We start from the raw sequence: 25,642 nt of genomic DNA, 5'->3' as shown, positions 1-25,642 counted from the left end.
AGCCGGCTGAACATGAGCCGGCAGTGTGCCCAGGCGGCCAAGAAGGCCAATGGCATCCTGGCCTGTATCAGAAATAGTGTGGCCAGCAGGAGCAGGGAAGTGATCGTGCCCCTGTACTCGGCCCTGGTGAGGCCGCACCTCGACTACTGTGTTCAGTTTTGGGCCCCTCACTCCAAGAAGGACGTCGAGGTGCTGGAGCGTGTCCAGAGAAGGGCAACGAGGCTGGTGAGGGGTCTGGAGAACAAGTCTGATGAGGAGCGGCTGAGGGAACTGGGGTTGTTCAGCCTGGAGAAAAGGAGGCTGAGGGGAGATCTTGTCACTCTCTACAACTACCTGAAAGGAGGTTGCAGCGAGGTGGGGGTCAGTCTCTTCTCCTTCCCTAGCGATAGGACGAGAGGAAATGGCCTCAAGTTGTGCCAGAGGAGGTTTAGATTGGATGCGAGGAAGAATTTCTTTACTGAAAGAGTGGTTAAACATTGGAACAGGCTGCCCAGGGAAGTGGTGGAGTCCCCATCCCTGGAGGTATTTAAAAGACGTGTAGATGAGGCACTTAGGGACATGGTTTAGTGGGCATGGTGGTGTTGGGTCGATGGTTGGACTCGATGATCTTAGAGGTCTTTTCCAACCTTAGTGATTCTATGATTCCAAGGAAAACTGACACATTCCCCTGAAGGACAGATTCCTCCCTAGTCCCTGCGGCAATCGGGTCTGTGCCTTGAGGCAGAAGGCTGAGATTTCTCAGGGTGTTTCTGAGTCTCATCTCAGAGGTCCAGGTATCAAACTATTCATCGCAAGAAAACTTGTTCTCCTATGAGCCAACTTGTAAAAAAAAAAAAAAGCCCTGATGCCCCGGAGTAGGGAATTCTGCTCATGTGGAGTTTTTCCTCTTCAGTTACACACCGATTTGCTAGTCTCTTTACCAAATTGTCCTTGTTCTTGTATTACGGTAGGGGCAGAAGGAAAAGCTGATGAGATTTCGAGGCAGCTTTAGGGTTGATCAAATTCACTTGAGCCCCTCGGAGACAAATGGAAAAGCCTGCACCTCCCTCGAGATGATGCGGGGTACACCCTCCCAGCAAGGCCAGGGTATGGCCCCCGCGACCCGGCCACCCACGCATCGGACACCCTCCTCCTCTACCGGCTACGCAAGCCTAAGAGCCGCAATCTCACATTATCCAGAAGCTCTCCTGCTTAGCAGGGCTGTGATTTATGATGATGAACTATTTAATGTTGTATTTGGTGCTTAGGTAGTGCTGTGGCGGATACATTAGCACAGCGCTGAGACAGATGGGAGCAGCTAGACATGAAGTGGGTGGAAAACAGTCTTACAACTCACTTGTTCCTACACTCACTGCAGTTTGTGCGTAACTTGTCTTTTATGTCAGAATATGTAGTCCTTTGCTGGTCTTCATGAGCCAGTATCGCTTTCTACGCGTCCTCCTGTTTTCTGTACGGTACTGCATTCCTCACGGAGGAATCTGCTGGTTTGTTGCCAAGGGCCTAGTAACTGCAGCTCTTCAAAGATCAATTTCATTCATCGCATCAGACTTGCAGGATTAGGGTTGGGCCTCCTGGTGCAATTGTGACTTTCAGCATGTGGCCTGCACAACTGGGGAGAAGAATATGGCTCTAAAGAGCCTGAAAAAGGTAACTGGCAGAAGCCAGACTATTGCCAAGAGACTCTAGGGTCTGTTGTGCCATTAGGAAAAGTTTAGGGGTTGTAGATTGAGAGATTATGGAAAACCGTTGTATAAAGCCTTCCCCAAAGGCAGCTTTTAAAACCAGGCAACTTACAGAGCCCACTTGTTTCTCCCGTATGGCTGTCCTGGTGCTCAGCTCCCCCAGTTTTCCACTGACAGACAGACAGATCGGTGCACGGAGCACCCGATGGTCCTGTGTCAGCTCTCCCCGTCATCGTGTCTTCGTGTAACTGCCAGCTGGGAGCCTGCAAGCCCGTTAGCGTGAAGTGCAGTGCCATCTAGTGCCTTCTGCTGCCTGCAACGGGTACTGGAGATGGAAAGAGGGTCCATAAACTCCTGCCACAGGGCTCAGCAACCTGAAACGGGTGTATGGGAGGAGGCGAGGCACGCTGCCGGGGCCTGTGGCTAACCGGCAAAGCCACCCAAGGCCTGATGTTATGCAGCACCGAGCAATTCATCTTTAAAAAGCAAGGCTTGTTTTAGAAAGCGTTAGCCCTAACTAGTTTTAAAATAGGTCAGTCCTGACCTCTAGCTGCTTCTGTTGCCTATAGGACGATCTCAAACACCTAAACGTCAAGAAATTCGACTAAAAGGCACATTCCTGTCCGCCCCTCCTATTTCTGGAAACGCTGCCGGCGTTCCTCAGCTGCTTTCTCCCCCTGCCGTTCACAGACACTGTAACGGAGCAGCCGCTCCACGCCGGGTAAAACCAAGCGGTTTTACAGGTTGAAAAAAGCCGGGCAGGGCCGCGCGGGTCTCTGAGGGGTGACACCTGAGGAGGGTTTGGGCTCGGGAGTGAGAGGAAAGGCTGGAAGGCGGGCGGGCCGCAGCCTGGGGCCGGTTTCCAAAGGGATCCTTGCCGCTTCCCGCCGCCGCGACGAAGCACCGGCCCGGGGATGCGGCCGAGGGCGACCTACGGAGGCGGCTTTCCCCTGGATCGATCCTCACCGTCGCGATTTATCCCGACGCCAAAGCCGCAACTCCCCTCCTCAGCGGGCCCGCGCTGAGGGGGCCCCGCCGCTGAGCCAGGCCCAGGAAGTACCCGGGAGGCCCCGGCTGCCGCTGCCAGGGCAGAGCGGCGCCTCACCGCCCGCCGGCCGAGCAGGGCCGGCCCCTGCCCCGTCCCCCGCAGCCGGGCGGCCGCGCTCGCTCACCGTCTCCAGCGCGGCCTTCCTCTCGCCCTCCTCCGCCATGCCCGCCGGACTACACCTCCCGGCAGGCGCCGCGCGGCGGGGGACTACAGCTCCCAGCGGCCCGCGCGGCGCCGCCCCCGCCGGAAGCGCGTCGCGGAGGCCCGGCGGCGGCGGAGGGGAGCGGGGGGGGGGGCGGCCGGTTAACGAGCGCGGCGGGCGGCGGCGCCCTGCGAGCGCTCCCTCCTGCCGCGGCGGCTGGTGAGCGGCGGGCCGGGCTCTGCGGGGAGGCCGGGCCCCTCCGGAGAGTCGCCTGTCGCCCTCAAGCGAGCGGTTTTGTCTCCGGTCCCCCCCGGGGGCGGCGGGGCCGGGACTGGCTTAACGACTGGGCCGGCGGGCGGTGAGGCCGGGCCCGCAAGGCCGGGAGCCGTGGCGGTGGGGGGAGCCCTGGCGGTGGGGGGAGCCGGGCACCGTCGTCGCCTCCCCGCGGGCGGAGGAGGCTGGCTGGGCGTCCCCGGCCCCCGGGGGTGGGCCGCTTCTGGGGCCGGGCCGGTGCCGCCGGCGGTCGGAGGCCTCGCTGGGTATCGGAGGCGGGGAGGCGCGGCGTGGGGTCGGGCTGCGGGAGCTTGGGGAGCGGGTTGCTGGAGGACGTGGCGGGGGGGGGGCGGAAAGGCCGCGGCCGTTGCGCTGCGGTTGACCCCGGAGCGTCGTGTTGGCGGCGTAACCGGGCGCGAAGGCTTGCGCGGGTCCGGGAGGCGGGATGGCGGGCAGTAGCTGCAGGCCCGCGGGGTGCGGGGGGCACGCTGTAAGCACGCATGCTTTAGGGTGTACGCGTCGCCTCTCTAGAGAGCTGCTCGCTCAATAGCTGCTGTGTCCTCTGTCTTCCCCCCCCATTCTAAAAGGTGTTACGCCGCCCTCCAGAAAAGGTGGGGGGCCTGGAGGAGAAACCGGATTAATCTTACCTAGCGATTTGTTTCTGTCGTGATGAAGCGGAGGTACCTGAAGTAAGCTACGCGGGCAGAGGGGATGCTAAACTTCCGTTGAGTTGGTGCATGAATGTCATGCTTCTCAGGCTTAAAATGAACAAATAAGCTATGGGGCTTAATGCTGGAATGTCCTTTAAAGAAACAACAACCTGCAGATGCCAAGGAAGGGTTAAAGGGAAGTCTAGACTGCTTTCTGCTGAAGTCACCGTACTTCGGTGATCGTCTTATTGCAGTCAGGCAGTTTGCAACTTGCAGGGTTGCAACACTTACACTTGTTTCACGTTTAAAGCCAGTAGTAATGCGATGCCCCTTGCTTTCTGTAAAGAGGATTTCTGGAAATATAAGCAGTAACCTCCTCCATCGCTTGTTGGCACCGAGGCTGTGAATCTTCCAGTCGAGCAGAAGAACCGACGAGTCCCCCTTGGTTGGCAAGGGCAGCACTGCTCATAGAGGGTGGGCGCAGTTTTCTGGGTTCGCTTCTTGCCCCAGATGTCTTAACTGCCGTCCGATAGTTTATTCTAGATCTTCAGTGGAGTCAGAGCAACAAACAAGTTGTTTCGTGTCTCACTTGAAAATAGTAAATCATCCCTACTGAAGTTTTAAACATCACGTTGAAGACTGAACTTGTGTTTCTGACATTCTTTAAGATGCTGCAGGTTTTTCTGTGCCCTTCTGTCACATACCATGAGAGACCTCATAGACAGCAGCACGCTGCATCTTGCAGTGACTTGCAATGAGTAAACAGCCATTGCGATACAAATGCAATACTCGACTCACCTTTGTGCTTCATCTCTGTTAGCTGCCAAATGCTTCTGGCAGTGCTTAAGGAGCTCTTTGGAACCGTGGTGGTTTCTGGGTGGCTGAGGAATGCAGCCTTTTCCCCCTTTGCCTCCTGATTTGGAGCCTTTCCATGCAAGGCCTACCTGATACCTCTAAGGGAATTTTTCTTTTAGGAAGGTTTGGTCTTGGCTGCTTCCAGCTGTTCAATATTGTAAGTTTAGATAGAAAACAGTTGTGATCTCTAGGTTATACAAAGGGGTTGATTTTAATTGATTTAATTCCTGACTCTCTTGTAACTTCTGAGGAGGGATGTTCTCTAGCAGTTTAATAGATTGTATTACTAACAAAAGCAATACGTGAGTTCTACAGGGCTGCATGAGACGCTGCTTATAGAGGGAAATATGCCCCTTGTTAATCTGTCTTCATTTAATCCATTCTGCTCAAAGCTGGGGGCAGGTGTCCTTGCAAAGTACATGGCTATTGTTTCCTAAGTAAGGCTGAGGACTGAATTCGGTGAGTTGATTTCCTTGCTGTCACAGGACTGTGGGGGATCCTACAGTGTGTAGGATACCACCTTACCTGTGGTACTATTGAACTCTCACCTCACCAGTATGAGTTCTGCAAATATCCAGTATTTGCAGAATACTGGATAGATATTTGCAAATATCTCTCTCCAGAACAGAGACTTGTTGTCTAAACCACTTTATAATTCTCAGTTTGAACCTGGAGTTCTTCTGCTCAGGGAATTAGGGTGTCTCTTCGCTTGTGAGGGCTTTGTAGTTCTGAGGTTAGTCGCTCACTGCCTTGCAGGCTGCTGATCCTTTGCAGTGTGTGTGGCGGCGGGAGGGTTGGTGGATGTTTTTTTTCTTTTACAACTGCTCCTTTATATTGGTCCTGTGCGCTGAGTGACTGCAATGTGATGAGACTGGTTTCTTGATCCTTGACAGTGACCTGATTGCTCAAGAGGCTTAGCCGTGTTCGTTTATTCCTGGCTGTGACCTGGTGGTGTACCACGTACCGGCACGGTTCTGGTTCAGTTGCTGGACTGGCTGAGACACTGCAGACGGCTGTATCTTGGTGGATCTGAAGGGACGTGACTGTATAATGAATTCCTCTTGGTTTAGTTAGTATTGTTGCAGATCAGCGTGCTGTAGTAACTGTTCACAAATTCTTTGACTTGTGCTGCTCAGCAGTTCCTCATTGTTAGGAAAACTAGGGTCGGTAGCACCTGAAGAGATCAGGTGTTGAGTGAGTAGAAAACAGAATAAAGTGCAGTTTGTGTAGTTTGCATCTTCTGGCTAAATCAGTCAAAGCTAAGGTGTAGGATAGGGGATGAGTCTAAGCTTGGAGAGAGTCCTTCACTTGTGAAGGACTGGACAATTGAATTTTTTTTTTTTTTGCCACAGGTATTACTTTTTTGCTGGGAGAATGTTTGTGCTCTCTCTGTAGCCTTGTCAGACAGGAGTGAGCTGCTGTCTCTTTAATCAGGAGAAACTAGGAACAGTTGTGTGGCAGTTAATCATTTCTTTTTGTAAGATCAGAATCAGCTGCGTGGCTGCCCTTGTCTCTGGTGTGATAAGCATTTAACTTGAGTTATCCAAGGTTTAGTTTTGTTTCACCTGTCCATAAACATGTTGGGTCTGGATTTTTTGCTTGGCTTCTCTTCTGCTTCAGCTTCTTCAGGTGGAGGTAGCGGCTCCAAGGTTCCAAGGAGTTACTCATTCCTTTATGTTTTAGCTCTGAGTAATCCCCACTTGTGCTCAATGCTGTGTGCAAATACTCCTATCTTACATGATGTTGTGAGCACCAGGCTAAAGCTTTTGGTCTCTTCAGTTCTGTGGAGGGGGCACTTGTGATTAGTAACTTACTCAGCTTGTGTTTAACTAGAGGTAGGTGAGTCTTGACTTAGAGCACTAGAGTCCCACTTTGTGACCCTCAGACTTCTATGTCTGTAGCACTGTGCTTTGAAGAGCTGAGAGCAGTTTTTTAAGGCCCAAGGCAGCAAAATATCCCTGGAATCTGTGACTACTTTTCCTGCTCTAATGCAATCAACATGTGGCTGATGCAGCAATTTAAGGCTGGCTTAAAAAAAAAAAAGCAGCCATCTCTGCTAGGTTGGCCACGTAAGTCTTCTGTGGCAGGATGTCAGAGAGCTCAGTGCTGGGAGCACCCCCGAATGGTTTGTGTGTATGCAGGTTGACCAGTCTGTGGGCTCTTCTAGATACAGCTTTCTAGAAGGAAGTTTGGATTTTCTGTAGTGGGGCAGCTCTAAAACACTCTCGGCGAGATGTGATCTGGCAGGCTGGTTCAGCGATGCTGGAAGGAAAAGGTTGTGGTCGGGCTTCTAGGAGGCTTTGCAATGACTTGGCTCTCTGCTTGTCATGTGATGTTCTTGGTAGTTCAAGCGTTGCAAGAGATGATAGGATGCCTTGGAAGCGTGTTTTTAAACTCCTTTAAGGCATTTGCTCTAAACTGGGAGCGCTGGGACTTCGTAGGCCTTTGTGTAACTCTTAATTGTTCCTGTAGGAGAAGAGCAGTGTGGTGAACAGGAGCAGCCCTAAAGCTCAAGTACTGTGAGAGTCATAACCTCGACTGGGGCTGGATCTGGCTTGGCGGGCCACCTGCTTTGCTGCTTGAAGTTATTGCTTGCTCTTCATAGTACTTCTCCCTGGGGAAAAAAAAAACTGAACTTCTGTGGAGTAAGTGATTCTCAGTGTTACGAATGCCTGTACTGAGTCTGACCAAAGGTGGGTCTGGCTCTGTGGTGACTGGTGGGGTGCCTAGGGAAGAGTGGGAGAATAGAAGAAACTCGTGATAAACTCTTAGGCTCCAGTGAGCGGCTGCTTGGGTGGTATTTGTGTAATAGTGATTCTCCTCCTCTGTAAACTTGTCAATTGCTTTCTGAACTCATGGGAACTCTTTTCCTACATGATAACATGTGGGAAGGAGCTTCAGAGGATGCATTGTGTGAAGAACTTCCTTCTGCTGTTGAACTTTCTTTTCGTTTTTGTATTATAGTGAGTAATCATGACTTTCTTCTCTGCTTTACATTCTTTCTCCTGGGGTATCTTTGGGCTGAGGAGTTTCCTTAGAAAGTGTGTAAGGGGGAAAACTGTCACCCTTGCTTTTCCTTGTTCTGTAACTTCCACAGTCATCTTCAGGTGGACACTGGCATTGCTTAATTGACCATAATAAGCACCACCTGTCCTTGTGATTAAAGATCATCTCCTCTTAGATATAAAAGAACTTGGGGTTTTTTCCTGTAATGCTGACAGGCTTGATGTTAGAGGGCAGTTGTGAGCCTGCAAGCCAGCATACCTGTGACTGTGGGAGGAAACAAAAACAAACCTAGCTGTTTGTCACCTCTTTGTACCCACGTTTTTAAATGAGCTGGAACGAACTTGCTTCAGTCTGGAAGGGAGGGGTACAGGGTGGGGGAACAGCTCCTTGCAAACCCCGATGCCTTCACCAGTAGTGAAAGAGGGTCTGCTGGTGTGGGCACTCTTCACCTTCCTTTTTCCTAGCAGATTTTGTGCAAGTGTGTCAGCCGGATGTAAATCCTGTTTGCTTAAATCCCTGAGACATGTCCAGATCAGGTTGACATCTAGATGCAAGTCGTGGGTGGGGAAACAAGTGGTGTGTAAATACTTGGACACGGTGAGTGAGGACAAGGGAAGTTGTCGTCTCAAAAAGAGCAGCAAGTAAACGCAACAAGTTGCCTTTGTTCTGAAAACAGATCTTGCTCCGAGACAGGGGAAACAAGAAGCAAGCTGTGCAAAGCAGCACGAGGGGCTTCCCCCGTGCCCTCGGTAGAAGTGCAGGGGCACATATATGGGTTGGAGGAGTGCCAGCTTTAGGCCAGGAGGAAGTGAAAGCGGCAAATCTCTTTTGGGGGAGCTGCTGCTGAGTGCTCTGGTGCTTCCTCCCCCCTTCAGTTATTGATGCCCTTTTGTTGTGTTACTAGTCAGGAAGAGCAAAGGAGAACAGCTTGTCTAGGAACTTGGATCTGCATGGTGTAAGGCTTTGGCGTGTTCTCCCTTCCCCTTTACTGGCACTATGAACTCTCTCAGGTTTTCTAGAGTGCGCTTGGCTGGGTGCTGTGCTCCGAAGCAGTGTCCTTTGAGACCTCTTACTGTTCTGCTTCCCGCTTTGCTTGCTGTGGCCCCTTGTCAGACTCCTCCTTTGCCTTCTGTTCCCGTCGGCAGTGCTACCTCAGTGTTCCCAGGTGGTTATAGCTTAGCTGTGGAGTCTATTTTCTGAATAAATCCACGAGTTTATTCTTTTTCCCCTCCAATGTTGAGCTCTTAAACCTGTGGGAGGTTTGGGAGATAACCTGATCGTTGCTGGCCAAGCCTGAATCTGTCAAGCTCAGACCGACAAAGTGAGCCCCGATGCGGTGGGGCATCGCAGTGATTGTATCGCAACTTCACGGCCCTGTTAACAGCTCTGCATTTCTCCGCCACCTCTTCCACTGTTGCCGTGATCATTTGTGCATCAGTTCACATGAAAGCATAAGCTCTTCAGGGCAGATCTGTCTGCACAGTGCTCGGTAGGACCGACCCCTGATACAGAAGAGATCGATAGGTCACTTCAGTCAGTGCCAGAGGGGTGGAACGTCTGGCTGGGCATTGTCCGTGTTCAGCCTTTCTGCCTGTGGTCTTTGGATCCTGAAGCTAAACCACTGCTTCTCTGCTGTTGTACCTATTTCTAGGGAGGTCTCCAAGCGACTTGGCTGCATTGAAATAGGTGTGTGATCTTTCCAGCCAGAATGCAGACGTTTCTAGACACAAAACGAGGCAGGCAATATGAGGGCAGTCAAGTGCAAAGTGAAAAATAAGATTTTTGGTATTTTCAGGGTCAAAAGTCTCCCTAAGCCTTTCCTAAGCAGAAAAGAGGCTTATGGATGTACTGGATCAGCCGAGCAGATGTCACAGCTGTGGTCTGACATGTGGTTTCACATGTTAAATCTTGGGTCTGTCAGTAGATTAATGTGATGATACTTGAGCTGATTAAGTGTGTCCCTTTATATGACAGCAGGCATGTTTTTCCAACTCTGGAGACTTCACAGAAGTCTGGCCCTCGAACGCTTGCACGCTGTAACCTGTCCAGTTTGATATGTATGCAAGAATATTGGCTTGTAGAAATGGTGTGATGCTGAGGATAATTTGTTTACACATGTGCTGTCTCGCTTTGAGAAGTGCAGATTATGTGCTTTTACAGAAGTCTTGGGACAATGTACGCCTAGTGAGTGTCTCTAGACCATTAAAAGGGGACGTATATGGTGTGACTCTAAGCAAGTGGCAGTTTTTCTGTTTTGGTTTGATAGCAATCAAAGCCAAGGCCTCACCCCTAAACAGTCATGTGTTAGGGATGGTGGGCTTGGTCTGTATAATGCGCTGCTGTTAACATAGCTGCAAGACACTTACTTCCTTTCTGAACTGGAGCTTGCTGGCTGCAGGCAGTTTTTTCAATAACAAGCAAGAAGAAAGTTAAGGGCCAGCTGAAGAGCAAAAAAAAAAAAAAAAGTACTAATAGTTAGAAAACTAGGTGGAAACAAGGTAGGCAAAATTCATTATGGGATCGCTGACTGTAGGACACCGTGCAGTTGCAGTAAGAAGAACCTCCTTCTAGAGGTTATTGTAGTCTTGGTAGTGTTCTGAACAGAACCTAAAAGGGGAAATGAGAGAAGCTTTCTGATAATGGTATCCCGTCGAAGTATTTAACAAGCTTATGCCTCCCTCCCGTTATGCTGAGGGCTGAGAGAATACTGTTAAGATTATGATGCTTTCTCTGCCAAAGAATGCGAGTCTAATTCTTGCAGTGTTTTTATTTCCAGGTAGTGTGAAGTCATGGCTATCCTGTTCGCTGTTGTGGCGAGGGGCACAACCATCCTTGCCAAACACGCCTGGTGTGGAGGAAACTTCCTGGAGGTGACAGAGCAGATCCTGGCGAAAATACCATCTGAAAACAACAAACTGACCTATTCACATGGGAAGTGAGTAATGCTTCTCTTCTGAGTGTGGGAGGAGAGAATAGTGAACGTGCACAAGGATAGGAATAAATGGAGTGTAGCCAAACTCATATTTGGATGTGTTAGTATGCTGATTGAATGTGCAGTCAGCTCAGTAGTAGCTATTTTTTTTTCCCCCAGAATTTTGCAGCATAATCAGGATTTGAATTTAGCTTAAGCAATAAGTACCAAGGTAGTTGATACGAAATCAAGTTTTCTATTTTTATACAAGTCCACAGTGAGTTGGAGGATGCTCAGCTGTGGATATCAAACTGTTGGAGTCTTTGGTATTTGGCTCGTGGAGTCTTTTACTGGCTTTTCTGAGGCTTGAACATGGCTTTAGGTAAAAATGTCACCCTTCTCAGATCACTTGTGGATCCTGGTTGCTTTAAGTCGTGCTGGCAGATGTTGTAGAGTCATCCTGAGCTACCACAAATCCTGTCTGTGGGACAGAAGGATTTTTCCCAGGCTTGTACAGATCTCTGAACAGCCCTCGGTCAATGTTGATAGAATGGAGGAATTAGATGTTACATCGCCCGAGACTGTGCTGACTTACTGCACATGTACAGTAGGTAAGTCAATGTGCTTGTGTGCAACTAAAGAAGGAACTGTGGAGAAAGCAAATTTAGATGCGTTGGACCCCACTTCAGCTCTGTCTTTGGAATTGCCAGTGTGGCTGGATTCTCAATACTGCCCAAGCTGTTGTGTTAAAGCTGTTTTGGCTGCCCGAGGATTCAAGAGATAAGAATTGGGGTAGTCTTCCCGCATCTTTCCCTGGCTTGGGAGCACTAAAAGTCCATGGGGGAGAGCTTTCTGAAGAAGCTGCCTGCCCTGGGTCTAAAGTACTTTGGATGCTGAATCTTTTTTTTCTACTGTAATTTTAAGGGTACAGTTACTTTCTTTTGTTCTAACTTTGCCTCGAGTGCTGTTCAACCAGCTACAAAGCTGAGTTTTAGGAGTGCCATAGTGCATTTTTATAGATGAAAACTTGAATTGTGCTAGAGATTGGTTTTGCTCTTTGCTGGGGAGCACTGAGAGATAGGTAACTAATGCATCTACGCTTGCAAAGCATGCTGCGAAGTGTACAATCTTTTGCTCATTACTGACTGTTTCCTTGATGAGGATTTAACAAATGTGGCAGAAGATCACTGCAGTTTGTGGTTGTTCTGCTTTGCATTGTTCTATTAAAACATACAGGTGCCATTCTGCAGCTCTGGGCTGCATCAGAGTGTCTCCTCTGCTAAAGTTGGTCTCTTCTGACAAGTCTTACATTGGCTTTTTTCTATGATTTGGACAACCACCTCTTGGGTCAGAATCTGCCAACCCTGCCTTCCCTCTAGGAGAGGGGAGGGAAGGTTTCCTAAGCCATCTGTTTGGGGGGCTTGAATATTTTCACACACACGTGCTTGGAGCTGGCAACTTCTTCCTGCTGTCAAAAAGCAAGGGTTTTGGTTTGTAGGCATATAGAACAGCCTCTCTTTTCCCTTGGCCATCATAACTGGGCAGAGCGTGAAAGCTGCGAAGCTGAGTGAGCACAAGGAGTTGTCGTTCTTAGTGTCTGTAGGGTTTCAGGGATCCTTCTGCCTTGCCGGGGTCCCAGCCTGTAGGCTAAAAAATTGCCCTGTTATCTGTCTGTCTAGGTTCGTTTCTCCTCTTCTGAAACAGGAAAAAAAACTGAGTTTCTTTTAACTTCAAGAAATTCAAACAAACTCATTTAATGAGTTCTTTTTGTTTTTAAGAAGAACTTCTGTGTCTTTTATATAATCTCCAAGGAAAACCAGCCCTGTAGCATCAGGAGTTCTTGGGCTTATTCTGTCTCTGCTGTTAAGATTCTTCTACAAGTCACTGGGGAGCCTACAAGGTAGTACCAGACAAGCTTTACCTCTCTCCTTCCAGGAAGGAGGGTCAATAATTGTGGATATGCAGGGATTTTTTTTTTTTCTTTTCATGAGAACAGACCTTCAGGGCAGTAAATGATACTTCTAGCCCACCCCTAAAGCTTATTTCAGTGTCTTCTTATTTATATAATACAAAACCTGATTTTGAAAGCTACTGAGCTGTGCCCTTAGAGCTGTACGAGGCAACTGCTGTGCAGCACGTGCATTAACTTGCTTTTATTCTGGAGTTTGTAAGAGGGTCCACATGCTTATTGGGGAATCTTTTGGGAATATACAAATGTCAAAGTGAAAGGATACATAAAGTTTTTAATTAGGGGGGAAAAAAAAAGTATTTATGTGGCCTTTTTGCAACTCTATTCCTATTTTGTCCTGCTGTACTCATCAGAAGAATACACTACAGCATCAAATGGTGGTGAGGGAGCAATGTAATAAAAAAGCAACAGCTAAAGCCAGTGAGTTGAACTAGAATGCCCTGATCAGTTCTGGTTTGGGTTTAGTTGTGTATGAACTAAAGGTTTGTTTTGTTTTTTTTCTGGTGAGCCTAAAATAACAGCTTGGTTTAATTTTGATAGGAAAATACTGCTTTGAACTGGTTTGCACTGTTTTTCAGGATACTGACAATTCCATTTAACTAACATCTGCGTTCGCTCAGCACCACTGAAGGCATCTTTAAACGAATAGTTAACGTAGCCACATGATTCAGGCCTGTTTAGCCTGATTATTGTTCTATTGAATTCATTTTCTGCTGTGGTTGCTTTTGTCTCTCAGCCTTTGCAATGAAAACCAAGGGCAGCGCAACCCAGTGGTCATACAAACAAGGCTAAAGAAGCAAGTCACGGCAGCAGCGAGGTTCACTAAAGTATAAACTTTCTGGTCACTCCGATTAACTGCAGCTCTTGTCACATGTGAACTAGTGCATGGATGCTTGTATGTACATTGATTAGGATTAGACCTAAATCTTACCCCTGGGTATCCTGTCAAGGTTTTGTTTTTACAAGTAAGTAGCTGGAAGAACGTGGACCTGAAGTTGTTTGGCAACTAGGTGTCCCACAAAGTTTTTGCTAAGCATGGAGTGCTGTGAGGTATGTGAGGCCAGTGATTCTTTAACATGTAGGTCGTTTCTAATTCATTGTTGCTTATAGGAATGGAGACGCTTACCTCAACAAAGATGGCTGGGATATGTTGGCATCTGTGTGGTTTCCTGTAGAGTAACGAATTTGCTCCTCTACTTCTCCAGCCTTTGAAGGCCCTGCAGGCAGTAGTGTCTTCTAGAAGATTAGTCCTGTGGCAGCTCCAAATGACCTTTTTTTTTCCTCTTTTCTTCTCTGCAGTTATCTGTTTCATTACATCTGCCAAGACAGGATTATATACCTCTGCATTACAGATGATGTAAGTATTTTGGTTACAGCTATTGCACAGACAGGCTCTCTGCAGGTTTTGGCTTTTTTTGTATCTGTATGTCAAAGAAAATCCATAGCGGGTGCTAATCTGAGGTGCCTTTTTTTCCCATTGGAGCTACTCCTTGTGTTCTCATTCACATCAGTTACAGCTTTGAAGTGTAAGCCTGGAACTCAAATGCACGTGAACAGTTAGTTTTGAGCTTAAGTTCTTGGTTTTGCCTAGTTTCTCTCTTAGCAGCCCCAATGCAGTAGAATCTAGATGTAGGGGCTAGCCTTTAATTGTCAGTGAAATACGCGTAATACTCCTCAATTCTGGAAGTGTCAAAGCAAAAACTTCTCCCTCACTGGAAAAAGGTACCAGGCACGGAGTTAGAACTATGGATACCCCAGTAAAGTCTGCCCACCAATGTCCAGGAAGCCGAGGCTGAAATCTGGCTGCTATTCAAACCCCAGGATGACCAGTCGAATCCCATAGTGTTATGTGCAGCGTGCCTGTTAAGGACTGATGATTACAGTTTCTCTACAACTGGCTACTTGCCCCGTACACTTCGTTATTCCTGACTTGACGCAGCTCTGGACGCGGTCTGCTCTCTTCCTTCCAGGACTTTGAACGATCCAGAGCCTTCAACTTCCTGAATGAAATCAAGAAGAGGTTTCAGACCACATATGGCTCAAGAGCACAGACAGCCCTTCCCTATGCAATGAACAGCGAGTTCTCAAGCGTCTTAGCTGCACAGCTGGTGAGATCTGTTGCTAAATGGGATTTCCCTAACAAGCTAAACTTCTCCCCAGAAATTCTCCTTGTATTTTCTCACTTGGAACTGAAGCGCCATGCTGAATCTGGGTATAAAGCCAGGGGAGCTGGCTGTTCTCCCCACGCTTACCCTGCAGCTGGGTTGCTTCGCTACTTCGGTGGTAAAAATGTGTTGGGGTTAATAGTGATGCATTAACTGTTTGTACCAGGTAGCTGCACTGGCGATTAGATCTTGATGGTGACGTTTGAAATGTCAAACCTAGTTCCAGTTGACCATCCAGTGCAAGCTAACATCGCTGTCACTGAGAGCAAGACAAACGCATGTTACTCCGTTTCTGTTAAACTGAACATCAGAACTTGAGTATCCAGTAAGCCCTAACTGCCTCTCACTTCTCTGAGCTGAGATTTGCCTTGGACCCTTCCAACCCCAAAACTAAAAGTGTGAGGGTGTTACAGAAGTGAGGGGAGTATCTATTTTGCCCTCAACTTGCACTTTTCAGCTGAGGCTGTAGCAGTGTTTAGACGATGCTGGATTCCAAGTCTAGGGACTGTAGGCACTGTAGTCTTTGCAAGATGAGTTGCTCCACCAGTATGATTCCAGTCTGGAAGGAAGATGAAGCCCATGTCAGCAGGGTCTATGCAGGCACTGAACAACAGCACGTGGAGGGCTGTGGGACAGGGAGCCTTGGTACGGTGCGGTGCTGCAAGCTGAGCTGCAGTGCGGAAAGCTGCTGTCAGGGAGCTGCCTGCAGTGTAAGATACCTTCTTGCCCACTGCTCTAGTGGTTACCTGATACCGGCACAGCCTGATGTCCTGGTGGGATTGTAGTGGCACCCCTCTCCTGCGGTGTGAGAAGGGAGCAGTCTGTCCTAGCTTTCCCACTGGCAACGCAGTGTGTTGCTTTCAGTTGCTGGAACTGGACGGCACGGCACCACTGTTCTGATGTGTTCTGGCTTGTGCTGTCTGATTTTAGTGGCCCTGTTGACAGCTCAACTAAAGCCGAGTTCTGAATGTTGTTAGGGCACATACAGAACACTGTCAATCTCCTTTTTAAGAAATTTCCAGGTTTCGGAAGACTCTATTCTAGCTACTTTGGGTCTGTTCTTGGACTCTGAAGGGAAAGGTTGGGCTGGAATCTGCTTCCCTCTTGAAGCGCAGAGGAGTTACGTGCTTATTTTGCTTACCACGGGAATCTGATACAGCCTTGATGCTACCATCCCATTTCACAAAAGTGCTTTGCTTGCTGTGTATTGTGTTTGAGGTGTGGCAAAGCCCACAGCTGCCAGACAGGAGAGATTTGAAATAGTTGCATTGCTTTATGTATTTTATTCACAGCAGTATATGGGTATAGCTTCTGAAGTATTTAAGTGCACAGCGTAGTGTTTGCGTTTCCGTTCAGCCCTCTATAGAATGAGATGCATTTCACAGAGCACTTTTTCTCAGTGCAGTGTTGACTTGATGTGTAACCTGGGTCTGCAAGCAACACTTTGCCCTGCTTCGGGGGGTGGGGGAGAGGAGGAGAAAAAGCAGAGAGCTTTTTAACAGCTCTTAAAAATATGAGCTGTTAATGTAGTGGGAACGTTGCAGTTCGCACTTCTCCCTGTTGGTTGGTCTGCAGAAGTATACTTCCAGCACCTGCAGAGAAAACAGGCCCGGGGAAAGCACAGGACTGTTGCTAGATGTAATGTCAAATTAAATGAATGAAGTCAGATGGAAAATAGAGAAGGAATAAATAACTGCCCTGTGACTCATATGATCAATAGCCTTATTAGTGCACAAAACCTCAGGCTGTGGTCTACAAGGAAAGTGTTCTGAATCTTCTGTTGAAGATTCTTAAGAGTCCTTAATTGACTACAAATAACTTTGTAACCTGAGCAATGTTGGTTTAGGGTTAGATAAGGTGTCCTTGGAATATTGGCTTTCAGAGCTTGTACAGTCTGTATCTGGGGCAACTACAACGGGTGCTGTACACGTGGAGTAGGAGGCTGTCGATTTGCTCTGCTGTGGCTGGTGAGCATGTTAGTGCTGCTGTTGTTCTCTGTGAAGGGCTTGGCTTTTGTCCTTCTGATCTACTGGAAGTGCCAGGTTTGGTGATATTACAGGTGTGGGAGGAGAGGTCCTTTGCTGGTGACCCATGAGCATAGCTCTTGCCTGTAAGTGTAGGAACTGGGCAAGCTTTATAACACTCTCCAGCAGTAATCGTTGCATGTTGAGGTGCAGGGTGAAGCCCCGACTCTGAGGTGGGTGACGGTTAAGTGAGAATTTGCGCTTGCACTGTTGCTGCCTGAAGTTTGTATTGGAGTTTGTGAAAGGAGCCGTTTGTGTTGGTGCCCTCAGTGACGAGCGGAGGTGATTTGGAGCACGTAGAGTTGCACATAGTTCATTGCAGAAACTGTTCTTTGCCTTATGCAGCAGATAGAGAACAATGAATAATAATGCCAGTGTGGCTCCAGAAGGGCCCAGTGCATTGTGCATGATAAATTAATTAACTTCCTGTGTGTGATAGGACTGAGTTTTTCTTCTCCACCGGGCTTTGATATCACTTCATGTAGTTTCAGTCTCCACATGACTCATCAAATCGTAAGCTGTTCATGGCTGGAATAAGCTTAATGAATTGCCTTATCGGAAGAGCCAGGCGGTCTTCAGAGCCATGGTGTTGATATTCCTCTAAAAATCCCAGCCTTTCCATTTCTCTAAAGCATGAGAGGAGCTGCCTACCTTAGCTTTTGCATATTGATAGAAATCCAGGCATCAACTAATAGAAGTTAAGCGATGATGGAAAGCTCTTCCTGCAAAATGGCTCTAGAACTTGCTGAGACGAGAGCCCTACTGATCAAACATTGCATGTAGTGCAAGAGCAGGACTGTTATCTAGGTGATTCCTGTAACTTAAGAAGTTTAACTAGTGTGAGGCCGAGGGTGGAGGAAGAGTTCATCTAGCAGTTCAGAGATCGTGCTACAACTCAAGTGTAGCGCACAGATAATACTGAAAAGGGAGGCTATGCTTCCAGTAAAACCAGTGACCAGCTTTGATAGCGTGCCAGTTCTGCACCTTCTCCTAAAAAGCTAACCTCTGAGGAAAAGGTTCAAAGGAGCTGTTGCATTCAGTGCTATAACCATTAATTATGACCTGAGTATGTGAATTCTGTTAGTGTTAGAGACTCTTGCTTCCCACGTTGTCAGAAATGAATGCAAATCGAACACTTATTCAGAAGAAAATTGGGGTTTAAGTAGCCATGTGGGTGGTCATGAAGTAGAGCAACCGTGATCTAGTCCTGGCCTCTGCTGTCAGTCTCCTTAGATGGTCTCTTATGAAAGCAGAGATGCTTCGTGAAGGTCTTCAGATGGGAGTGCAATGGCTACAAGCTTAGGGGAAAACAACGGTTTATCTGTGAGTTTTGCTAGAGAGCCCTGTTTCCCTGGGTGAAGGTGACTTAAAGGGAGTGGGATAGTAGGAGCTGTGGCTAGCAATGCTTGACTGCAAAGGACCTGTGATGAGAGCAGTGACTTAAAATCAATCCAGGAATAGCAGAACTTAGTTATCCAATGCTGACTTCACCTCAGTTTCCCTCCTTTGATTCTGCAGACACTGTGAGACTCCTTTTAACCTGGGGATGTTGGCTAGCGCTTCTCTCACCTACCAGCCTGAACCATGCAGTCACCAAAGGTTCACTTGTGATCCCAAAACCTGAAGAACAGTCTTTGAGTGAAGTCCTAATCACTTCTGAAGGGAAGAGAATTAAGGGGGAGGGATGGCAGGAATGGTGCGCAGGTTAGCAACGTATCGTGTTTTTTGGCTTTCTTCTGTGAGGCCACAGGACGGAGTGTTGCTTCTGTAGGTATCTGACAAAGTAGCAGGTGAGCTTGCTCCATACAGACGCTGAGCACGCCACTGGGGTATCTAGTGCATGCTTTTTCCACTTGCTGTCATACACTGGAGGGATTCAGTATCAGCAAAGCTGTCGGCAAGTGCCAGACTGTAGCTAGGAAGTGGCGTGCGAAGTCCTCCCTAGGTGGGTCTAGTACACAGCAGGCTGGCTCCTGGCTGCTCGTATCCTCTCTGCAGGAAGAGCAGTTAGGCAACTCAAACTGGCCGTCTTCAGCACCTCCTGGTGCGGTGTTTCCAGTTCACAGGCCCTCCTCATCTTTGCTGGAACTCCCTCTGGTGCTCACCTGCAGAGATGGCTGTGTGCTGTCTTGCTTGTGAAATTGCAGGGCTCTCTTGACATGTTCTAGAGATAAGTAGAGGAGGTCATGAAAGCGTGTTGCCTTCATAAATAGTTCAGAAATGATGTGTGGGAGTGGGACCACCAATAGTAGCCCAGGCATTTAGTAAACCATATCTCACGGAGTCTTCTCTTAACTTTCCTTCCTTGCTGCCAGTTGCTTAGACTTTCAAAGGGGGCTGTTACTTCTGGGCACTCTGGAAGTTGCAGGCACCTGGCTGCCTTGCAGCTCCTGCAGCGCAGGAGCAGATGGGCACGTGTGATCTGTAAGCGGCTGAGAGAGTCAGATTTTGGTCTACCACCCCCTTATCTCGGGTAATTTGAAAACTCAGGTTTATGTCTGTGCTGTTCTGTAGTGACCAGGAGTTTCCTTTTTTTGTCTTAAGGAACTGAAGTGCAACGCTGAGGGTCCCTGCTTTCACTGACTATTCATTTGTTACAGAAATACCACTCGGAGAGCAAGGGCACTGACCAGGTGGCAGAGACGCAAGCTCAAATTGATGAACTTAAAGGAATCATGGTTCGAAACATAGGTATCTGGCTTCCCTCAGTGCCACGCGTGCAGAGTTCCTCTGGGCCAGAATGGCAGTCCCGCAGGGAGAGTTACCGAGGGTGAAGCTGATGGTGGGGTGGCCTCTCTTGACAGAAGGAACCGATGAAGAAGGGGCTGGGGGAAGCTCAGAGTTTGCAAGCTGTTACTTGCGTTGAACTTGGTTGAGGGCGGCACGTGGGCGTGAGGAGCGCTGTTTGAGATGAACTTGCGCAGCTTGTGATGGGGTGAAGCATGCTCTGGGTTTGGTCTGTTTGTCACTCTGACTTTCCTGCAGCCGCTGTGAGGAAGATGCTCCTTGGTAGCTTACGTTTTTTCTCGTGTCAGACTCTGGTTTGGGTTTTGACAAGTCTGACCACTTAAAATAGAGGGTTGGATCTGGAATTGACCAAAATTGAGTCAGGTCAGTCCCAAAACGTAGCCTGTGTGATGTGAGACTGTTCCTGAAGTACTGTTGCCTGGCAGTCTCTGAAAGGCTGAGAACTACTCGATGCCTAATAAGCTACTGCCAAGAGCCCCTGGCTTGCAGTTGGGCTTGGGTATTGGAAGCAGCTTTTTGCTCTGGGATTCCACCTACAAATTTGGATTTTTGTCTCTTTCTCCAGACCTTGTGGCACAAAGAGGAGAGAAGCTGGAGTTGCTGATCGATAAAACGGAGAATCTTGTGGATTCGGTAAGTCTGGGGAAGAACTTAGAAATGGGGAAATAGTGTTACTGCATCAATTGTGCTCATCAGGGAGCAGTGGAGGTGAAGACCAGCATCTAGAGCCACTTTTAAACAGACACTGAAGCATCTAGATGTACAGGTAATCCTTCCCTGCGTCAGACACAAGTCCTGCCTTATTTCCCCCCTTCCTTACAGCTGTTTCACAAGCTGCATCCCAGCCTTGCAGCTCCTTTAAGAGAATGAAGGGATCCCGTGCACCTCTGTTCTGTGTCCTGCCGGTACTGGTGGGATTTGTGAGTGTCTGCTAAATACTAGGCTGCACTGCTGACCAAATGCTCTGCTCCCAAGGACCAGCTGCCCCATCCTGTTAAAGAACCATCTTCAGCTTGCTCCCCTTTGCTACAACCAATGCACGGTCTAACACGCTGCCAGCACAAGCGGTGGTGTTTCTTGTCCTCATCCCTTGTGCCCAAGGGGGGGAAAACCCACTCTGTCTGGAGCGATAGGAAAGCTAAAGATCATAATTAAAACTTCTCTTGCTGACTTCAGACCAGGCTGCTTGATGCAGATAAACTGGAAACATGTTAATTTGTAGAGTTGTTCTAGTAGTATACCAACAGGGAAAGTGTAGCTGAGTTTTGAGGGGGTGGGGGGAAAAGCTGAGTTGTTCCACCTAAATAGACTGTAAAAGACTCTGGAGCTTCATGGAGTGTTTCTAAGTGAGAAGAGACTGGAAAACCCCAAATTTAATGTAATTGTAAAGCATTATGTTATCTAGTAAAGTGTCGTACACGCTGGAAGCTCTTCTTTCCTCTGGGAATCCCTAGACCTGGCTCAGCATCCTCCTCTGCAGAGTCCTGGCTTCCCCAACCCAGCAGAGTGCCAGTGTCTCCTGTATGGGGCTTGTGGAGATCCAAACATCTCTGAGCTGGGAAAAAGTATTCATGCTTTAGAGAGATAGTAGAGATGCCCGGAGCTTACCCGGTAGGGAATACTGTCCTCCAGCTATCAGGTGTTTAAACCTCACCACTTCCTCAGGTGGTGGCAAGTAGTCTAACCTCAGGTAGTGCTTTAGACAAATGGGCTGGAATTCCTTCAGCAATTAGACTGAATTCATGTACGAGCTCTCCCAGGGAGTGCTGGTTTTTGGAAACCATGCAGAAAATAAAGCAATGGGATATGCCTCTAGTGTGAATGTCTTACAGCCCGATGGCGAGTATCCTAGGAGGTCCAGGGCTGAAGCTCTCAAACTTCAGAGTAATGGACTGTGTTTTATCACTCCTGTATGAGCCTTGACCACCAGAATATTGTACATAAACCCTCCTAGCAGCAGTGGCGAGGGCCCCCTTTTGAGAGGGAGGTCCGAAGAAGCTGGTGGTCGGAGTAGCCCTGTCCTCTGGAGAACTAGTCTGGGCTGAGGTGAGGTGTGCTGGTATCCAGCAGTCTGCTTCCCACAGGTAGAAACTGCACAGCTGGGCAAGAGAAGTGGTCCCAAAGTTCAGGTGGTGGCTGAGCAGGGGGAATCGGCTTTAAGTCAAAATTGCAGTTCATAGGGATGCAGTTCTGCCTGGCGTAGCCTTCTCTGAAAAAGTTGGGGGGTGGTTTGTGGGGAAAACCTGAAAATAACCAGCAGAGTGTGCTGCCGAGTTGGCTGCTTCTGGGAGCTGCAGCCGTTCCCTGGGCAGGCACGTCCTTGCACGAGCTGCTCGGGGAAGGCGTGTGACAATAGTTGCGCTAATACAGCCTGGTGGGTGTTGGAGCTCGTTTGGTGACCGAAACTTGTTTTGAATGGGTGGAACTGCAGGGGACAGGGAGGAGACTTGGAACAGGGCGACCACAAGCTTTCCATAAAATGCAGCAAGCCCAAATACTGGAGGAAAGTTCTAGCATTGAAGGACTTGTCTAGCCCCTGTGGAACTGCTGTCGAGAGTAGCAATGTGGGTTGTCTCATTTCAGCAGGTGTATTTACAGTGATAAAGTTGCAGGTAATATGTTGGTGATTAGATCAGTAGTTCCACAAATATTTTGGAGCACTTCAGTTCCCAAAAGGTTGGAAGTCAAACGAGAACCCAACCAGAAGTACTCTAAGGTAAACGAATCCTTGTGGGCAGCCTACGGACCCGGCGATGTTCTGTGTTTCGTTCTCCCAAGCTGAGCGTGGGAAGGCACAACCCCGAGCTGGTTCTGGACTTACCCTTACGCTTCACCTTGCCCCTGAAGTAGCGTGGGAGAGTTTTCTCTTGATGGCTGTTCAGTTTTGTATTAGTGTAACTGCAGGAGTTAAGTGGCTCTGGAGGAGATAACTGCAGTGGTTTGGGTTATTGGGGAGGTAGTAGCTGGGAAAAGCCTCTCCGTCTAGCTCCTTGGGATGCAGCTTCCTTTGCAGCAGGTTCAGGAATGAATTAGTTGTTTTACTTTCTCTTGTAGTCAGTCACTTTCAAAACTACCAGCAGGAACCTTGCTAGAGCCATGTGTATGAAGAACCTCAAGCTTACCATCGTCATCATCATTGTATCAATTGTAAGTATGGAGCACAATAACCTTTAGCTCTTAAGTCAGACTTAACTACTGGAAAACACCGACAGCATATTACTGTCTTTGGACCCGCGTGTACTCAGCTCTGTGCCTGGAAGGGTTTTAGCTGTAAAACAGGTGTTTTAATGGTCTTGTGTGAGGTGAGGAGAGAGGAGCATCGTGCCAGGCAGCTTTTCCTGTCAAGGCAACAGGAACAGCTTTCCAGACAGCGCTGTCTAGCTTCTAAGTGCCCATCATAGACGGCTGCCTCGCTAGCTCCGTTAGAAGCGAAGGTTTTGAGTTTATGGCTGCTCTATCTCTAACAGCTTTTTAGGCCTTAGTCCTGTTGCTATCTTGATACTTAACTTGAAAGTAGCTTCTTTCGATGTGACGGTGTACCTCCAGCCTGTAATAAATGCAAACAGTGCTAACGTGAGGATGCTGAAGTGTACTTACAGGTTAGACGTGTGAAGTACTTTGTCGCCACTGAGCCCTCGTTCGCGTTTCGCTGGAGGACAGTTCTCATCCCCACGTTGCTGCAGGGATGTGGAGGAAGAGGAACTGGCACAAAGTCCTGTAGGGCATTTGACAAGTTATTTAGGGTTTTGATAACCTGGGGTTTCCAAGCTTGTGTTTTGATTGCCAGGCCAAGTCAGCAGTTGGCTGAACGATGGAAGTGTAATTCTCTCCTGAGGTGGCTGTTTTCTTTCTCCAGGTAATCATCTATATCATTCTATCGGCTGCCTGTGGTGGGCTTGCGTGGCCGAGCTGTGTGCAGAAGTAACTGGAGGCAGCTGGTGCTGGTCACTTGGAGATGAGAATCACAGGAGTGTGAAGAAGCAATCTGCAGAATAACTCTTAATCTTTCACTACTGACACCTTCTCATTCTTCCATCCCGCCGGGACTTCAGACTTTTTTGCCTTATCACCCCAAACAGGCCCAGCTGGTCACTGCTTCTGTGCAGCTGTAACCTGAAGAACGGGCTGGTTTGAATTACTTGAAGGGGGATTTTTTTTTGTTTCTTTTCCTGTCCCAGCTCCAACCTTCTCGGCTGGGTGGGCGGCACGTCCAGCTCTGGAGGGTTATGTGCATGCTCGCCCGTGTGTCCGTGTAGCTTTGCACTTTCATGTGAGCGTGCAAGTGGAGAGCAGTACTGCTAGCAACCGTCCTCCCCATGAGGATGGTGTTGGAGGGTAGTTCAGGGTGGGCTGCGCCAAACTAACGGGGGAGGGACAAGATGGGTGTAGTGTGAATTTCCACTTTCTACAAATATTGGAGACCCAGGTGCCTCTCCCTGCACGTCCGGCCTCGTGTGGGTCCGTAGGGTTTCAGCACGTAGAGGTTGCAAGCGCAGTCCTGGTAGTAACAAAAAGAAAGGCTTTTGGGCTGGGGCTTTACGCACTGTAAGATGTGGGCGGTGCTGCTTCTGTATGAAATCTCCCTTTTCCTGGAGGTCTTTCTGCAGGTGGTAGGAGAGGGCGTTGGGCCACCTCAGCGTTTTGAAATGGCTGCCTCTTCATCCTCACTTCTTCCTCATCTTCCCCCCTAGCCCCTTAATTTGTGGCTAAATCAACACAGTAAAGGAGATGGTTGCGTATGGTTAAGGTTGCAGTAATGTATCTGCTTTCTCACATGTTATTTCTCCTGTTCCTCTTTTGAGGGTGGACTAAAATGAATACTAACGTTATCACTTGCTAAGGTGAAATTGGGGGCCAATCTGTTGATCTGGCTTGGTAAGGTGTCAGGTATCTGCTGCTTGTGCTTCTACTCTGAAGGTGTGTGCTAAAAACCGAGGACGGAGAAGGGACAGAAGGTTGGGGTTGATGGGTGGTTACTTTCTCTATGGCCTGAAGAAGAAAGGCTCTTTCAGAGGATGTAGTAACACGTACTCCTCTGAAAAGAAAAACATGGGAAAAAACCCCAAAACCAAACCCAAGGCTAATAACCAAATGTAGGATCAAGTATGCCGATGATGTGCTGCCGTCAGAGGACGGGGACTGCTTTGCCTGCTGTTGGGAGCTGTGAATGCTGTTATTTCTGTCCCAGCTGGACAGCTGAATGGTCCGGCCAGTCCTGGCTGACCGGAGCCAAAGCTGTTGTCGCCTGGGTGAGGGTGTAGGGACTTTGTCTTGTATCTTACAGGCTCGTTTCCCAGAGAAGAAATAGAAACAACTGAAATCTCATAAAAGCATCAGATGGTCCACGAAGGAAGCTGCATCTTTTTGACCCAGGGAAGCGGCTTCTCATGGTGGGTGGAAGCTGTCGAGGTATGGGAAGGGGAGGCTTAATTTGGTGACTAAACTCGAGCCCCCGGTTGGTGCCGCGGGCTCCCTGCGCCCTGCAGCACAGGCTTGCCAGGGGCCGGGCAGCGACATGAAACTGCTGCTCCTGCACGTGCTTTTCCTGGTGTACGTTACGCTGACCTTGGAGCTTTCCAGCAGGTGCCAGGTGGAGAGTTCTCCTGTAAACTTAGGATGCCGATTTGGATTCGTCTTCTACTAGGCTGAAACTTAACTAAGGGTAATCGGGTCTCGATACCCAGACAGCGTCAGTGGGTCTGATCAGCACTGCGCTCGCTGGCATCCGTTCCTGTTTGTGTTAATTGAATGTAAAGCTTGGAGAAAGATTTCCTTCCTCTTACCTCCTGCTCTTACAGCCGCCCACAGTTCAGTGTACAATTGTGCATGTTTTAGGGATTGTTGATGTTACTGTGTTCATTTCTATGATTTGTTGTCTTATGTACAAATACTTTTTAAAGAAAATACTTCCTTCCCTTTTAAAGGATGCACTGAGGCATTAGTGTAAAAACAAAGTTAACTTGATTTAAATAAAATTACTGTACAGAACGCAGAGTTCTTTAGCATCGTGAGAGGTGGGTCTGGCGCTAGGTGTAGACTGTGGGTAGGAACTACTCTGAGAGCAGCGTGTGCCTGGGGGTGGGTCACCCCCTCTGTAACGCTGCAGCTCCAGGCTTGGAGAAACGGCAGGTAGCAGTCCTGCTGTGAAATAAATAGGTGTGAAACCTCT

The 25,642-nt window shown here is 48.6% G+C and overlaps 2 protein-coding genes across 6 annotated transcripts in view; one reads left to right on the top strand and one right to left on the bottom strand.

The window, feature by feature from the left end:
* LOC143164646 (DNA-directed RNA polymerases I and III subunit RPAC2-like) overlaps positions 1 to 2,917 on the bottom strand; it is a 9,026-nt gene extending 6,109 nt beyond the window's left edge. The window contains exon 1 of the mRNA XM_076347515.1: positions 2,855 to 2,917. Within this exon, the coding sequence (XP_076203630.1) occupies positions 2,855 to 2,893 (39 nt within the window). The 5' untranslated portion in view covers positions 2,894 to 2,917. The remainder of the gene's footprint in view (positions 1 to 2,854) is intronic.
* On the top strand, positions 2,351 to 25,642 carry VAMP7 (vesicle associated membrane protein 7). 5 transcript variants are annotated; one of them, XM_076347512.1, is made up of 8 exons: positions 2,351 to 2,403; positions 10,433 to 10,591; positions 13,836 to 13,893; positions 14,507 to 14,644; positions 19,326 to 19,416; positions 20,039 to 20,106; positions 22,528 to 22,620; positions 23,330 to 25,642. In XM_076347512.1, the coding sequence occupies exons 2-8, from the start codon at positions 10,446 to 10,448 to the stop codon at positions 23,396 to 23,398; spliced, it is 663 nt and encodes a 220-aa protein (XP_076203627.1). In that variant the 5' UTR covers positions 2,351 to 2,403; positions 10,433 to 10,445; the 3' UTR covers positions 23,399 to 25,642. The 5 variants fall into 5 exon arrangements, with proteins under 5 accessions (XP_076203627.1, XP_076203625.1, XP_076203626.1 ...); XM_076347510.1 differs by lacking the exon at positions 2,351 to 2,403 and adding an exon at positions 3,027 to 3,091; XM_076347511.1 differs by lacking the exon at positions 2,351 to 2,403 and adding an exon at positions 3,116 to 3,230.

This window comes from Aptenodytes patagonicus, chromosome 9, assembly GCF_965638725.1.
Source record: "Aptenodytes patagonicus chromosome 9, bAptPat1.pri.cur, whole genome shotgun sequence".
Classification (NCBI taxonomy): Eukaryota; Metazoa; Chordata; class Aves; order Sphenisciformes; family Spheniscidae; genus Aptenodytes; species Aptenodytes patagonicus.
The sequence above is the reverse complement of the archived record's forward strand: the minus strand, read 5'-3'. Positions and strand labels throughout refer to the sequence as shown.